General features: G+C 37.7%; 1 protein-coding gene across 5 annotated transcripts in view; it reads right to left on the bottom strand.

Annotated features, from left to right (window-relative positions):
• Positions 1-6,772: 6,772 nt before the first annotated feature.
• The window catches only part of pcdh7b (protocadherin 7b), a 129,786-nt gene continuing 120,373 nt past the window's right edge, over positions 6,773-16,185 (bottom strand). For 2 of the 5 annotated variants that reach the window (XM_055060357.1, XM_055060358.1), the window contains exon 3: positions 6,773-10,706. In XM_055060357.1, the coding sequence (XP_054916332.1) occupies positions 10,216-10,706 (491 nt within the window). In that variant the 3' untranslated portion in view covers positions 6,773-10,215. Of the gene's footprint in view, positions 10,707-11,871; positions 11,891-16,185 lie in introns of all 5 variants that reach the window. The other 3 variants (XM_055060359.1, XM_055060360.1, XM_055060362.1) reach the window with 3 other exon arrangements.

Here is a 16,185-nt window from a genome sequence, read left to right as displayed (position 1 = left end):
CTTTTTAGGTTGATTTTTTTCAAAGCCTTTGTGAGTAACCACATCATATGTCAGTAGTTGTTTTTCTTTTAGAGCAAAAAGTCTGGATGTAGGGTGTTAAAGGGTGTTTGATAGTCAATCAACAAGTCACCTTTTTCTCAATCTCTTTCCCTTACAGTTTGCTGCCATACATTTGTCATTCCTCTGCCTCCTCCAGCTCTGTCCCTCCATTTTCTTCTCACACACTCACTTTCTCTTATGTAAGTACTTCTCATTAATCACAGCCTGGCTCCAACTACTAAGACCTGTATGGATTTTTGTCAAATTGCTTCTGCCACATAAATCTAGTACATATAAATTTGTGTGCATTCAACTCTCAACTGATGTGTGATTAATGGTTGAGAGTACATTCGCCCGTTCCACCGCAGTTTGTTTGGCCTCACAACTAGCGAGCGTTCATACCTCATGCTTGGCGGAGGATCACGTCATTGGCTTATTTGTTGCTGCAAGTCATTGTGGGAAATCTATCATACAGCAGCAGGGGTCATGGGGAGTCTGGTGGTTAATAACAGCCGACCTGGGTAAACTGAAAATAGATCAGTCAAACCTCCACTCTGTGAATTCACTCATTGATTTTCTCTTCATTGCCAAGTTTGGATAAGACAGTTTTATGAATTTATAGGATTGTGCATATACTGTATTTATTTACATTGTGCTAGGTTCACAAACAGCATGTGGCAATGATTGGAGAGCTGTAAATTACTGGGTTTATCAAGGTGGTTTCTTTTGTTTTGTTTTGTTTTTTATTGGTTTCATGTCATTTTAAATGTTGCATGTTAATTATTTGTTAGAAACTCCTAATTAAAAGAAGCAAAGATGTTAAAAAATTAATCTTTGTCTACTTATCCTGTATTATGTTGTTCATTTGGTGATGGAGTTAATGACAAAAGTAGGTTTTCAATGCTATTTAAATTTATCGAATGGGTTTGCAGAAATAAAATGAGCTGCTCACAATGAAATCACATGCAGGAAGGCCAAAAATCATTCATCATTTTAAGAGAATGCGAGTACCGGAGAAAATTAATCCTGAATATCTAGTACTATGACATTAAGGAGGAACCTCAAGGAGTCTCAAGTCTGTTTCTATGGATGATGATCAAGATGAGATCGTCGAGCAACAAGCCTTGTTTTTCTTTTGATCATCACTTGAGTTGTTTGAACAAGATGGAAAGAGGTTTTCTTTTGATATACGTAAATACTAAGCATAGTAAAGTAAAAAAAAGTCCCCCAAAAAGCATATTTTTATGGTTTGAACTACTCTCATAACCACTGACCAAGTATGTCCTATTGTATCTGCAGCTAGATCTGCAATGTAATAATTACTTAATTAGATAAGCTCAGTAAATTCCATATAACTGCAACAATTGTAATCCAATAAAAATGTATTTTGAAATATTATCTGGAAATGTTGACGTTGCGTTATAACATCAATAAAGGCTGAATCTTCACGGTATGTGTGTCCATTTCCACCGCAAAGGCAATAAAATTACCTGTAACGACAGCGGCCTCGGGGGTGCAATCGCTGGAAAAATAAACCGCAGAGAGAATTTATGTGATCACAATTAAATCAGCGTTATTGCAGGAGTTTCCTCATGAACTTGTTTATTTGTTCCTACCCTAACACATAAAAAAAAAACACGCAAAAAAAAACTTGGCTCTCACTCCCTTTGTGCATTCATAAAATAAACATGAAATAGAAATCAATTTAACAAAGCCCTAACTGCTATTCCTCGGATGCCATTTCCCACGGTTGTGCGGGAAAATAAAATTTAAAGACAATAAAAACGTCATAAATTGTGGATATCAAACAGTTTCCTCCAAGGTTTATGGTCGAATTCCCCTTGCTGATTTGATTTTAAATCGTTATTTCACACCAGTGAGCATGAAAAGGAATTAGAATTTATATTACAGTGGCATGGTTTGTGTTTGATACTATAGAGGTGATCAATGATTTCATTAATTAGCTCCACATATTTGAGCTTTGGGAACTGTATTTTTTATGTCCATTCTACCCACCATGTGCTGTTGTCTATTGAAGCTGTTTCCATATTATTATACCCTTGAAGTTTTATAACCCTGTCAGTCCCAATCTACCAGATACAGGTCAGATCAAAAGTTTGCCTACACTCATCCTTAGTATGACTATCATAATAATTTGAGTGTGTGAATGTTTTTTGGGACTGTTCTTTTTTTCTGGTGACTTATAATTCGACAACCAGCTTGAAAAGGTAGTGTAGCTTTTCCTCCAGTCCACAGAGAGACGTAACTATTCATACAGACATAAAGACACTTCCACTAATATTTGGGTACGTGTTCCTTGCAACTTGCAGAGAAACCGAATGCTTCTTTCAGATTTACACCGTTCTACCAGAGTGATTGGCACATCATGCTAAGAAGACATGACATGATCCGGGGTTGCTGCAGTTGGTCAAGTGTATGTTCTGCAACATTTTGAGGTCACCTGACTGACTGAGTGTCTGTAACACTGTCTTTCCAAATTCACGGACAGCACTGACCTCTATTGATCAATTTCTTCCTATTCAAGTAGATTTTTCCATTTTCATAGCCACAGTTGCCCAAAAATGTGGAATACTTTTTCTAAAATGCTAAAAATGTGCATTGGTTGCTAAGTGCTCAAGAGAAGGTCAGAACATTGAGTAATAATTGAAATGCAGTCAGTTGTTTAACAGGAAGGACAATCATCTGAAATCTCATGATAATAGATACAGTTGCATGTGCTGTACCAACAGCATTTCAAGTGCCAAGCATTTTTGGCCAATAGTGGTTCATAACTAACCTTCTACATCCATTTTAGATGAGACACAACTTTAAAAATCACCTATAACCCAAAAAAAAAAAATGGAAGGAAAAAAACGACACAAAACATCCAGTGAAACGACATAACTTTTGGAATCCTACAAGTTTTATGAAATAAATATTTCCACATAGCTTTTTCTCAATTTACTTTTCTGTCTTTGATTTATTTTTATTTTATTTTATTTATTTATTTATTTATTTTTGCTGTTTTAACTTGTTCAGCAGGGTGATAATAAATAATAACAGGGTATTTCTGCTTTCCCTATTGTCAGTAGTATTAATCATAGCTATCACTGACTCAGGTTGAACTTCAGAGCCTCTCATTGTCTGGCAGTGTAAATCAAATATTACAGACTCTGCAAAAGATTACTTGTGGCACTTAATTGGAGTAGGTGTGCATGCCTAGCATCTAACAAAACAGATGCAAAACTGATCAACTCATTTTTCTTTGTCAATTTTGTGCCCCAAACAATTAGTTTAAAAAAAAAAAGAGATAAAACTAAATAGGATGAACCCAACCGTGCACACATTGTACTGGCTGATTAGTTCATACAGCAGATGTTTACTATAATTCAACATTTGAATATTATTCAAATAAGTAACAATGTGACTACCTAAAGGCAGAAGTAGTGAAGGAAACTCAAATTAAGAGTCACTGAGTGACGATTTTCTTGGCATTCTAAAAGTAGGAGCTTGGAAACCTAACAAAGCAACAACCTGGCCAAAAAAAACAAGGGCTTTTTGTGGTGAGCTCATTTTGACTGTAAGTTATCAATGATTACACTACCATTGATCAAGGCAGCACATCATTTTACAAACATTGTCGTCACTTTATGTTAGGGAGGCATGGCTATAACGTTTTTGTTATCAAATGGTACTCTCAAGATTACTCACTTGCTCTGCAAAATGATTGAACACCTAATTACGATATATTTATGTTTGGAGCTTTCAATGTTTATCATTTTTATGGCCCTAAAATATGAGGATATTTGCATGTTAAATTATACAAATTGAGATCACTTAGTGTCCCAGAAACTTTAATTTTGGTGGCTATTACATTTTAAAATAAATTTTCATAGATGTGGGTGTGACATCTATGAAGCCTTTAGGAGCCTTTAAAACAATCAATAAAAAAGTGACATGTCCTATTCCAACAGAGTAGGCTGAGAATCTTTCTCCATCCTGTTATATTCTTCTGTCACCACTAGGACTGAACCGTCCCACTCCAGAAAGGCACAAACGCTCACACGTCCCGAGTTAATGAGTGCATCAAGTCATATTTGCATCCCGCTTCGTATTCTCATTATCCAGCATTCATTATATTTAGCTGCTGTTTTATTTATATATATATAAAAGCTCACAACAGTTGATTGGTATGCATTGCCTAAACATTAATTACATTCACATTCATTCTAATTTGTCTTAATTCCCCCTCTTCCCACCGAAACAAAAAAACAGAAGAAAAAAAAGAATGCTACCCACTGATTATTTCGCAGCAAGCAAATTTAGAATTCTCCAAAATGAACCTGAAGATGAGCGAAACAATTTGCATATCAACAGGATGCAATCTTGCTGAGAAGTGACATCTATTCCGGATCAAATGTGAGAGAACAAATAATTGTCGCACTTTTGCATTTTTTGTTCAATCTAGGTGTAAGCAGCAGTTTCTGATTTGTGCAAAAAAAACAAAAAAGAAAAGAAACTTATTCCCCCCAAATTAAAAATGTGCAGCATATATATGATACCATTATTAGTCTTAAGCTGTGGGAGACACTGCAGTATGTTGTGACCCAGAGTATGTGGAATTGATTAGAATGAATCTGTAATTACCTAGCTGGTAATCACCTCATACATCAACTCAGACCTACATGGAAAATTGGAAATCGATACTAAAATATAGATGAGGGCAGACTTTTTTTTTTTTTTTTTTTTTGCATTCATCCCGGCAAGAGCGCACAACAAACACAGTATGAGAACATAAACATACATATCACACAGAGGAAGGTGAGTTTGGGAATTACTTTTCAACGGGGGTCCCTGAATAGCAGAGAGAAAAACTGTCTGATTTCTATTGCAGCATTTAAATCAGTCTTCTTGATTTATGAGAACTACAATATTTTCAAAAGTCATTACAAAATATGTAATATCAAAACACAGCAGTACTGCACATTTTTCATGTAACCAATATTTATACTGTCACATTACTAGTTGTATTTTTTTTCTGTTCACATGTGCTTCTAACTGAATTCAGATCCTTATTGTTTCCAGACAAAACTGACAGCAAGAAATACAATTTTAAAGGAATCCAATAAACCCACACACCTTGCTGGAGAACACTCTTTGGATCGCTGGATCCGAAGAGTGTCAAATGTCTTTACTGCTGGAAGTAGCCATCAGAAGACTGTTAAAGGTTGTGGACATAAAAACCTGGATCTGGTCAGCAATGATCTTAGGTAAGCTGGGGTATCTTCTGCTTCACAAAACACCCTATGCCGCGTCTTCCCCACTCACCTCTTGCACTCTAGTGGCAGCAGCAATTAGCATACACCTGGTAGAACTAGGTGTATGCTAGTTCTTCTTGTCGGCTCCAACCTCAGTCGGTTGGAGCCGACTGAGGTCCAACACTCCTGAGAAGGGTTGTGGATGGCATAGTGAGAAGCACTGTTGTGACGACATGGTAAAGATGGAGTCTCAGAAAGACTAGGAGTGTCGAGAAGTGTCAAATTACAAAGTACTGTTTAATATGTACAACATTTTTATGACAACTAAAGGTAACATAATTACGTGTCCGTGCTCCAAAAAAGCACTAATTTCCAATGTCCCTTTAAAAGATGATGTACTTCGTTTTATGCCATTTTCGAGAGATGGGATTTCTGAGAAGTCAGCCATCACACTCCTTTTTCTAGAGCAGTTTTAAGTCATCCACACTGGAGAGTTTTCACAATGAATGACCTTTTGAAGGTCATGCCACAGAACCTCAGTCAAATTTAAGTCCAGATTTTGACTGAGCCACTACATATAACATTTTCCCAAATGTATATTTTTAATCAGCAGTGGTTTTGCTCGGATGCCATTTTTTTCATGTCTCTTTCGCATTATTGAATCGAAAAATACTGACCCAAGGCAAGTGGACCCGGGTGCTGTAGATTTCTTTCTGAGCTTCTTGTGACATACATAAGTTGTTGAAGAACTGCTGGAGTAATTTTGAAAGCCTGATCATTACTGAAAAGGTACAATACTGCTCCATGTTTTATGTATTTGTGAACTATGAATTTCACTGTGCTTTTTTGGAAATGTCTTAGTAGACCCTTTCAAAGGCTGATAGATGTCAGTGAATTCTGTCTTAACTTTTATAGGGACCTGATAAGTTTCTTTTTCATATCTTTTAGCCTATTTCATGTTTAATGTATTTGATTACGCAGGTCCAGTAGTAATAATGCCTGGGTGTGGCTAGTAAAACTCATTCAAAATTAATCAAAAATACTTAGTAATTTAACTTGGGTGCAATTGCATGTCTTGGGAATTGTCATGAGGTGGTCAGATATTAATTAACAGAACTAAATGATTACAAAAATGTTGAGAAGTTGTATTAAAAAAAAAACAGCAAGCCACCGAAGTAGCAAAAGAATTGCACGCAACAATTTTAACATATTATATTTTAATTTCTGCAGACAAAAATGACAAGCAATTTATTTACACAAACCTGTACAAAAGCAAATTAAATTATGTAAAATATCTCATAAATAGAAGTGGACTTGCGTTCAATACACTTTGCCATGTTCAGCTAAGCTGCGTGCATAGTGACTCATATTAAACGATGATAAATTTGTTCCTCAAATTTCTCTATATCAACATCCATGTCGCAGGACAAATAGTAATGGGTAATATTACAAATCTCATTACACGTATGTAAATGTTTTTATTTTTATTTTTTTCCCAGTAGAGCTGAGAGCACCTGCTGAACACACACCTCAGGAAGGCAAGTTTCACACTTTCTATCACATGTTAGAGAATCCCAACACCTGCTCTCATCTGGGGTTCGGTGTCCGTCGCCTTGGTGTATCAGAAAAAAGAAACAACCCGTTGAGCCTATCGTTTCTCAGAAAAGATGTAGAGTAGATTGTGTTCGATGTCGTTGTTCTTGTAAGGCAATCTTTCTTTCATGTCTTTCCGTTTACACCCTGTAAGAGTCTTTGTTCCCACTTTATCTGATGTTGAAATAAAATAAAAAAAAGAAAAAAGAAAGGCATCACTTTGCAACACCATAGGGAACCCTGCAGCATACTCATTTGTAGAACAGGGTTTCCTTACCATAATCTCTAGATATGCAAACTCTGTAACTCTGTGCCTGTACTTTTTCCTCACAACACGTCCTGAGGTGTGCATTCTGGCAGGGCAATTCTCTCCCCCCCTTTCCCTATCTATCCCTGCTAGTAAACTGTCACATTTGCATTTTTATCTTCCCATGACTTTCGAGCAGTCAAATGTCTTCAAGCGTTTTTTTTTTCTTTCCTTTTTTTTTCCTTCCCCCCTATCTCTATCTTTCAGAGCTTTTGTTTCATGCACAAAAAAGGTTACTTGACCTTTGTTGTCACACATGTACATGAGTGGAACACTACCAAAAAAATAAAATAAAAAAATCAGTAGATCATTTCCACCAACAAGCAACTTTTCACCTGTACCTGTATTCATTCAGTAATGCACAAAGGATGCACTAGGAAATTGGTATTTCAACAAGATAACTGACTCCCATTGAGGGGAAATCATTTAAATTATTAGACCTTACAGGCTCACTGACATTTGACTAGTCATCCTTTCAGAAGCAACAAAAAAAGAAAAAAAAACAACTTTGACATCATGGGATTTCATCTAATATGCAGATGACTTTCAGTGCTTAAATGCCAATCCCATCTACTAGTCAGTGTGATCATTTCTGCACCGTTTCAGACCAACATTTAATCATACCAATTGGTATAAAAAGGCACAATTGCATATTTGCATTCACTCAGTTTTTTTTTTTTGTTTAGTTTTTTTGACCCCTTTTTTTCAGAAGCACACTAAATATACAAAGTGGCACCAAATAATGGAGGAAAACAAAAAAGCGAAACACAGTACATCGTCATGATCATTTCCACAATTTTATCTGCAACTGTGTGACATTGGACGTGACTAAAACAATAAAAATACATGAGAAATTGTCTATCCTAATGGTATACAGCCAATACAAAATAAAACAAATCATTTAAAGTATATGTGACATTAGGCAATGAGAAAATTTGGTAATGGGTGGAAAGAAACAAAATCAACAGTTCAGTCTTGATTAGTGTACAAAGTCGCATTACATGAGTAAAATGCAAGCAACAAGATGGGCTTCTGTATACAAGAGAAACTTTTTTTGTTCATTTTTACACAATTTCTTTTACAGTTTTTATGTATTTATTTTTTCATCATCTGTCCTTCTCTGTAAGTGAAGTAAGTTGCCATTAAACGTGCAGTAAAAAGTAAATATTCATGTATACAGTTGATAAGTATTAGGAGCACTTTCTTTCAAACAACGAGTAGTACTTACAGACTATAGATTGCCGGAGTGGGTGTTTAGAAAAACCGAAAAAGCACCTCCGGTTGAGCCAAAAGGGGTTTTTTGCTAAAATACAAAAAAAAAAAAAAACAAGTTTCATTGCATCTCTTTTTAATTACAGTAAGATTTGTGCCTCTGAAGCTGCAAAAAGAAAAAAAAAGAAAAAAACAATGTACACAAGGAGGCACAAAATCTAAACAAAGTTTTTGTGTAGAAAGAGTTGGTGTCATGATTATATGGGTGGTTTAGTTGAGACATGACATTCTTATCGCTCATTCCTTCACAAAACAGGTAATGCGTACTTAAAGCAAAGTTCTTGGAGAAAGCTTTTTGTCTATGGGTAATGCTTCATCCTATTCGCGAAGCTTTGGTTTGACTTCGACAGAAATGTTTGTCCACAAGTATCCTAAACTGTTGCTTTTTTTGTTTGATTGTTCCCCAACTGAGCTGATTCTTACATTCATGGTTAAAAAAAAAAAGCAACAGCTATAAGTGCTTAAAGGATTCCAGTATATGGGCATTGATGTCATCTTGAAGGCTTTTGAGAGAAGAATGAAAAAAAGGTATTGGTCACACTTATGTCATGGTATTTATTGCTCAGTCTGAACACACACGCACACACACGCACGCATTCACGCACAAAAATGAAAGTAAGACATGTCTTTCATTGCAACTGTTCCGATAACAACTCAGCCATGGGTATGCTTTTCAGTTTCCCGATATCGACAGATTTTAACTGCACCTGAATAATTTTAATATCTTGCCAGAACACTGTGCTTAACCCAAGTTGCCACCAGGAAATACAGCTAAACACCAATTCATATGTTCTTCTTACTAAGGTGATCAGATAATAAGCCATGCTTCTCCGGGGAATGTGATTGTAGACATAAAGTATCTTGCATTTCTCAGGGTGGGCTTTTGTCTCAATCTTGCCAATTAAAAGACAAAATAACAGAGACTTACTAAAGGTAGCAGGGCGAAAGTCGGGCACAAGAGCCACGAGCTCTGTTGCTAGCTTCCGATGCTTATTTACAATGAGTGACACTTGCGCAAGGTTCTCACGCGGTTGGTCATCAAAAGTTCATCATTTGTTTCTGAAGTGGAGTTGCAGTCCAAGCCAGGAAAGTCTATTGGCTTCTGAACCAGGTTTCCATATCCTCAAGAGGTCAGTTTTTAAAGCTTAGTCTTTTCAGTCCTTTCTAATATTCAAAATCAGCCATGACTTGGCTTGGAAGTTCAGTTCAAACTCAAAAGATGGCTGATGGTGAAAGAGTCCAGTCACTTTGTTTAGACAAAATGGCGTCTTGGCCAGACTATTATGGACTGTAAAAAAAGGCCAAAACAAGGCAGATTCCAAAGTCAAAACAGTCTGTGAGAACATTTCTAATTCCAGAAAAGAACAGACAAGGACAATGAAAGAAATGGGTGTATTTTTACAGCGTTATCTTTAAAAACAACAGTAACTTCTGTAGGGGACATGCGTGTGCTGTTTATCTAAAATGAGTTGTTTGACTTTACAGATTGACTATCAGGCAGCAGCCTGTCTCCAAACAGTGAGACTTGCCATTAGTTCCTCCTCCTCTTCTCTGCCAGGTCATGGCCAGAAATAGCACTTTGTAAAACTGTTGTGTTTACATGTCCACTTAGATGTTTCATTAAAGAGTCTCTGGGGAAGTTTTAGTTGGCGTTTGGAAACAAACTTCTGTAACTGCAACAATTATGGGTGAGTATCGTTCGCAATGGGTTTTGAATGCCACCGGTTTTATGGTAAAACTCCAAGCTTACAGGTACACCTCCCGTCGCGTCAGAGTACCACATGACGTGGGCTTGTACTCTCCGGTTGGCGCGAGGGGGATCTCCTCGGTTGGGTGGCCCAGCGTCTCCTCGCCACCTCCTGGCGAGCCGTAGGAAGGCGAGCCGAAGGCCTCGTAAGAAGAAGAGGAGGAGGCCATCTTCTTGTTGAGCAAGTTGCGGTTGCGGTCTCCCATCATGTGCGTGGTGGTGGGGTCTCCATTGGCCATGGCGGCCATGGCGAGGGTCTCTTGGCTACCAGGTTGTTCCGCGCTGCCGCTGCTGCTACTGCTCCCGCTGCTGCCATTGCCGGTCATGAAAGTGGAAAGCTTTGGTTGTTGTTGGGGGTTGGTGGTTGACTTGGACGGCCGTCGCTCGGGCGACGTGCGCACAGGCATCCAGCAGGAGTCCGAGTGGCCGTACTCGTTGCACTCCCGGGTGCACTTGCCAGTCATGGCTACGTCAGGCAAGGGCCGGGAGTCTGGAGGAAGCAAAAGATTAAAACAAAGTGTCAATAACCGTAATTTATTTCAACAAAGTGAGAAAATTTCTCATAAGCTTACAGCTAGCACTACTGTTGTGGCATGTTTCAAGACATAGCTATTAAAAATACATTAGTCTGTATGTTTTCATCCTATAATGAGGTCATTACCACATCTAAATGTTAATGAAGAAGATAAAAAAAGCAAAAAAAATAAAAAAACAGGCCACAATGGTTAGGGACCCATGTTCTGAGCTCTTTGTGTACCAGTGAGTACAGCACAGCTCTCACTAACAAAGCTGCATTTATTTTCATGCAGAACGCATACCTCATGACAGCAAGAATAACAAAAAGACCCACAACGAAAAGAAGACACTACTGGCTACGACGACAGCCTCAAACTAAAAATAAACAACAGAAAAAAGTGGCGTGAATCAGAGTTGAAATAATGTCATGCTTCAAAACACATTTTGTGCTGAGAAGGGAGGGGGTCGAAGCCACAGTGGTGAAAAGAGGGGGAAGAGGTCCGTTTGCGTTTCTCATGTAAGATTTAAGATGTGTCGGGGTTGCTCTGTCTGTGCAAAATAGAAACACCACTGACGCCCTTCTTTTATTTTTGGCTTGTTTTTTAGCTGATTGACAGACAACAATCACACGCTCATCTAAGTAGCTTAATAGCTTTGCGGGGCTCAAGCGCTCAAATATCCTCTTAAATCCACTATTAAGTGGCCTTAACCAATTACCTATCTGAGCGCTAGTCTCAGATTAGCAACGTCTTCTGCATTATTGCGGAAAGTAAATTATGCGCTTACAATGCCACTGTTGGGACAACACGCTAGCCTCACTGTCAGACAATAGAACATGTGATAGATATTTCAAACTGATGAGTTGACCGAAGATTGTACGTTTAAAAAATAATAAAAAATGGAAGGAAGAAACAAGTGGGTCTTTGCCAAAGCCTTAATGCTTTCAAATGAGACAGAGCCAGAGGAGTCATCGTTACGGGTAGTGCTGTGTTAGATGCTGTTTCATGAAGCAAACTATGGGAAACCAAAATCAAGCAAAAGCAAGGGTGATTGCAAATCAAGCCAGGCATGCCTTTGCTCAGAAAACAAAACAAAAGCAAAAAAAAAACAAAAAAACAACAGTTTGGACCATAGCTTACTTTTAATGCTCTTTATCTCCTGCAAAAGAAACAAAAAGTAGAACAGAAATCACTTTTAAATTCTTTATTTCTGCAGTATGAAGTGTGCAGGAAAAATATGTCTAACACCACAAAAAGGAAAAAAAGGTTTTGCAGAACAGACACATGACTTGAGGACACAATGCAGCTGAGACAAGGACAGTAGGAGGAGACAGGAGAAAGGAAAAATAAATGAAATTCAGCTAGGGTCCTACAGATTTAGAACTGAATTCATATTTTATAAACAGAATGTGAATATTGCGTTAAGAGTGCCATTCCTTCTTTGTGCTAATGGGAATCTTTGCCTTCGACTGGAATACAACGATCACTAATTACTATGACTTTTAATTTTTAGTTTATTAGCTAACCCAAAACCTCAAATATACAAATACATGAAAACGGAAGAAAATGAAACAAACATAAGAAAGAAACAAAAAAAAGGAGATGCGACTGCAATCACAATTAACATGGCAGCTGATGTGATGAGAATGACAAGTGTGGCTTTGGATCACAGCATGTCTCTCCCTCCTTTTTCTCTCTGCTTCAGCTCGACAAGCCAGGCCTTCAACAAGACAAGCGGATAGCAGGTACGGGCTGCCTCTCATTTTTTGTTGTTGTTGTTTTTACTCCAAAGATTGAGCCATCAGGCTACCCACAATGCACAGCATCTCTCTTGGGGGGCATCTGTGCCCTGCTCCTGAAACGCTCCGTGATTTTGCAGCACACCTCTAATCGTATTCAGACAAAGAAGGGAGCACGCTTAGGCAAGCAAACTTCAGCTCCCCATCTCCGCTTGCTTCCACAGTTATATGGAGACGTAAGGTAACTAGCGCTCTGCGTGTTGTGCACTCTGATAGAAAAGTGATTTCCAAGCCATGCTCCACTGACTCAGCAGGACTGCTAGAAATCAAGGACATTCCCCACCAGGCAAATGAATTGGGCAGCTATTCCAGAGCAAAAATACTTTGTTTCTTTATATTTAATATTATTTAGTCCATCTGAGATTGGTTCAATATTTTGAACACTCAGACTCTGCTCTGATTGTGCTTAGACTGTGTTCATATTAAGCACAAACACTGTGCTTAGTATGAACACAGTCTTTGATTTAAGGGCTGAAGTAATGTTGATTTAATCACACTTCCCAGCCACCAGCTTTGAAGGTTATAAGTGATATCATACATGCGTCAGATAACTCTCTTTATATATTGTAAATACAGATAAGTTGGTTCAGGAGCTTCCTTGAATGGTGACAGTTATGAAAATGTGGTTATTAGATTTTCATTCTGAAATACTGAATATGCAGAAAAAATACTAAAGGATGAACAGATTTGTTTCATTCTAATTTTTATATTTAAATTAAAACCACAAAAGCAAAGCATGCCCCACCTGATGATATTGCCGCATTTCAAATACTTGGCTTAAAGTGATGGAAACCACTAAAAATCTTTTTTAAGTACTTATTGCCATTGATCCTGATCAAAATATTTGATATTATTAAATGTTGTATTTTTTTTTCTCCATGTTTGTTTTCAGGTGAAAAGCTGCCATGGAAAAACGTTTTTGACGTGTGCAAGAGTAAAAGATCTCAATGGTTGCAAAGTACATTAATGACTTTGCTTATTCTAAATATGAAAATGAAACCTGTTTAATTTTCTGTTAGCTATCTGTTAGTACCAGATTATCTGAAGAAGCCAAGAGAAACATTTATCTACTGCAGATTATTAAATTCCTAGTAGTCTTTTAGAAGGACCTCATTTCAAAAATCCAGAATTATTACTCTCTAGATTCTTATCACTGTTGCGATCAATAAAATGAAGCTACCAGATTTCTTTAAAGGAGGATATGTGTAAGTTAGTTTCCATACGTATCCTCAGGCCCTTGGAGCACCCAATTCCGAAATCAGGACAGTAGAAAATGTCCTGAAAGAAAAGCCACCAGAGCACTCACAGCCCAGTATATGGCTTTTGTTGGGTGTTCATAAAGGTCTTTACAAGCCCACAATACCAAACGTGACTCCGTACAATATAAGCAGGTCACTCTGTCATGCTTAAAAAGCCTAGCGATAATGCTACAAGCAAAACAATCAGGACGCCACTCTGCCCCAAGTTAAATTCCCAATGCTCCATTCTTGTTTTTAGAAAGACTGGGGTTTCAAAAAAAAAAAAAGTGATTGTATTGGAGAAACTGGAATACTATTGTCATTTCTGAAAGAGCATCTACTTTAAAGTCACTTACATTAGCATAGAGAAAGAAAAATGACGATTGTTAAATAAAAACACAAGACAAAACGCTTGCGTTTAAGACTTTACTGTACAGAAAGAGTTTGTTTTACTGTTCCCTCACTTAAAAATTATATGGCACCTCAAGAAAGTTATTGTAATTGTTTGAACGTTTCTAAGCTGTAACAGTTGATTGTGTCCTTTTGTGTCACAGAAGTAAGCGAAGTATTTTTTTTTTCACTGCCACATGTCAGCAAAGTTCATCTGTCTGCGTTTGAGCTCCATCACTGGCAGTCTAGTTTCTAAAACGCTGATTTTTGATCCATGACTGCTCTCATTTTCCTGCCAGCAGTTCCACACAAAAACCAAGGGAATGTTCATTACAGAAAGATGGAGCGATTGGGAATTTAAAAGAAAAAAAGGAGAGCGAAAAACGAGAGCAAAGAGAGAACAGAGAGATGACTTGCCAGCTGTATTTGTCTGCATCGAGTTTCTTTGATAGACATTGCTCTTGACTGGACATCAGATAGGGCAAAAAAGAAAAAAAAAAGGAGGAGGGTTGAAGACAGGAATGATGTGAAAAACAAGGGACAGGATAAAAGACAAGAGATAGAGGACGGAGCGTGTGTGTTCTGAGTAGAGCAGGGTCAGGGCAGAGACAGCAGACTGAGTGAAGAAGACAGCATGGCTGCCTCTGGGCCGTCATAGGCCAAACACATTGCCAAAGAGAACAGCAAAAAGTAGAGGAGAAGAGAGAAGAAATGGGGACACAAACACATGAAACATGGGAGAAGAAAATGTGAGGGTGGCAATTATGATAACTCTAATAAAAGAGAATGCTCTGCGTTTTTCAGAAAAGGCTTGACAGCATGTGCTCGGACATGTGCACACTCACATCATGGGTCTGGAGACCTTGATTTAGCTTGTTTGAAGCTTCAAATTATCTCTCAAACAGAAAGTTCCTGTGTGCAGTCAGATACGAGGCGCCGCTCACCTCTCCTCCAACTCAATCTAATAAGCTTCTATCATATTAGCTATATTAAGAAGGCTAAAGAAAACACTTTAACCTTCAAATTCCATTTACACCCATCCACATGATTTCTATTTGAAACCATAATGGAGCACATTCTCCATCGAGATGAAAATAGAAATAGTTTTTTCGACCTGGAAGAAGACACATGAGAGTATTCTTTGTGAGAGTAGTCAATTTGCCAGATCCTGCGAACAGATACGTTTCCGTCCAGGCAGTAACTCCAAATGAGTAATAAGTTGGAAGTATGTGTTCCAACTTTTTTTAATAACTCGAGTTTTGTGAGGGAAATTAAATCCAAATAAAATACCACAAATTCAATGAAGAATTTATGTCGTACACAATAAATGCTACAAATCGATGTTTGACAAAGTGGCAACAAACCATAAAGCAGTCCCTTTATGGATATTTAATGTTCAGTAATACATAATTGTATTTAATGGATTCATCCATTTCAGTTTGAGCTGTTTTAACTGAACTGAGAGGTCTAATTTAGCCAGCAGTTGGCCTTTAATACCTGGTAAGGCCAACATCTTTTTTATTGGAGTTTAGAGGATTATTTTTGACAGTAACTTCACATAACCTAATACTTATTAAAGCTGTCACCATGTGACAGTATGGCGTCACAACCATGAGCTACTATAAAAAAAAATTGCAAAAACAAGGAAGGACTTTACATTGTCAATAATTGCCTGTGGCCTTTTTCTTTTGTCACAGTACATTTTTATTCACTTTTACCCAAACTTATGGTGGTGAGATATCTTTTGTGCAGGTAAGGCAACTCCTAATTATAATAAGTTTGCAGAAATAACAATTAGTTAAAGCCAGCCAATTAATTTAAGTGTGAAAGAATGTCTTCTTCCTCACTTTCGAAGAACCCCCGTGGCAATGCCTCAGAGCTAAAGGTTCCAGCGCATCAGAGAACCAACAGGCAAGCTAATGTTTTCTAAGTATTACTGCAGGTGGTTGTGGTGAAATTTAAAGGGAAGAAGAGGATAGGGAATGGAAAGAAAAAAAAAACATGCTAAGAAGAGAAAATAAAGGCGA

Source organism: Poeciliopsis prolifica, unplaced genomic scaffold (genome assembly GCF_027474105.1).
Source record: "Poeciliopsis prolifica strain line A6 unplaced genomic scaffold, Auburn_PproV2 SCAFFOLD058, whole genome shotgun sequence".
Lineage (NCBI taxonomy): Eukaryota > Metazoa > Chordata > Actinopteri > Cyprinodontiformes > Poeciliidae > Poeciliopsis > Poeciliopsis prolifica.
The sequence above is the reverse complement of the archived record's forward strand: the minus strand, read 5'-3'. Positions and strand labels throughout refer to the sequence as shown.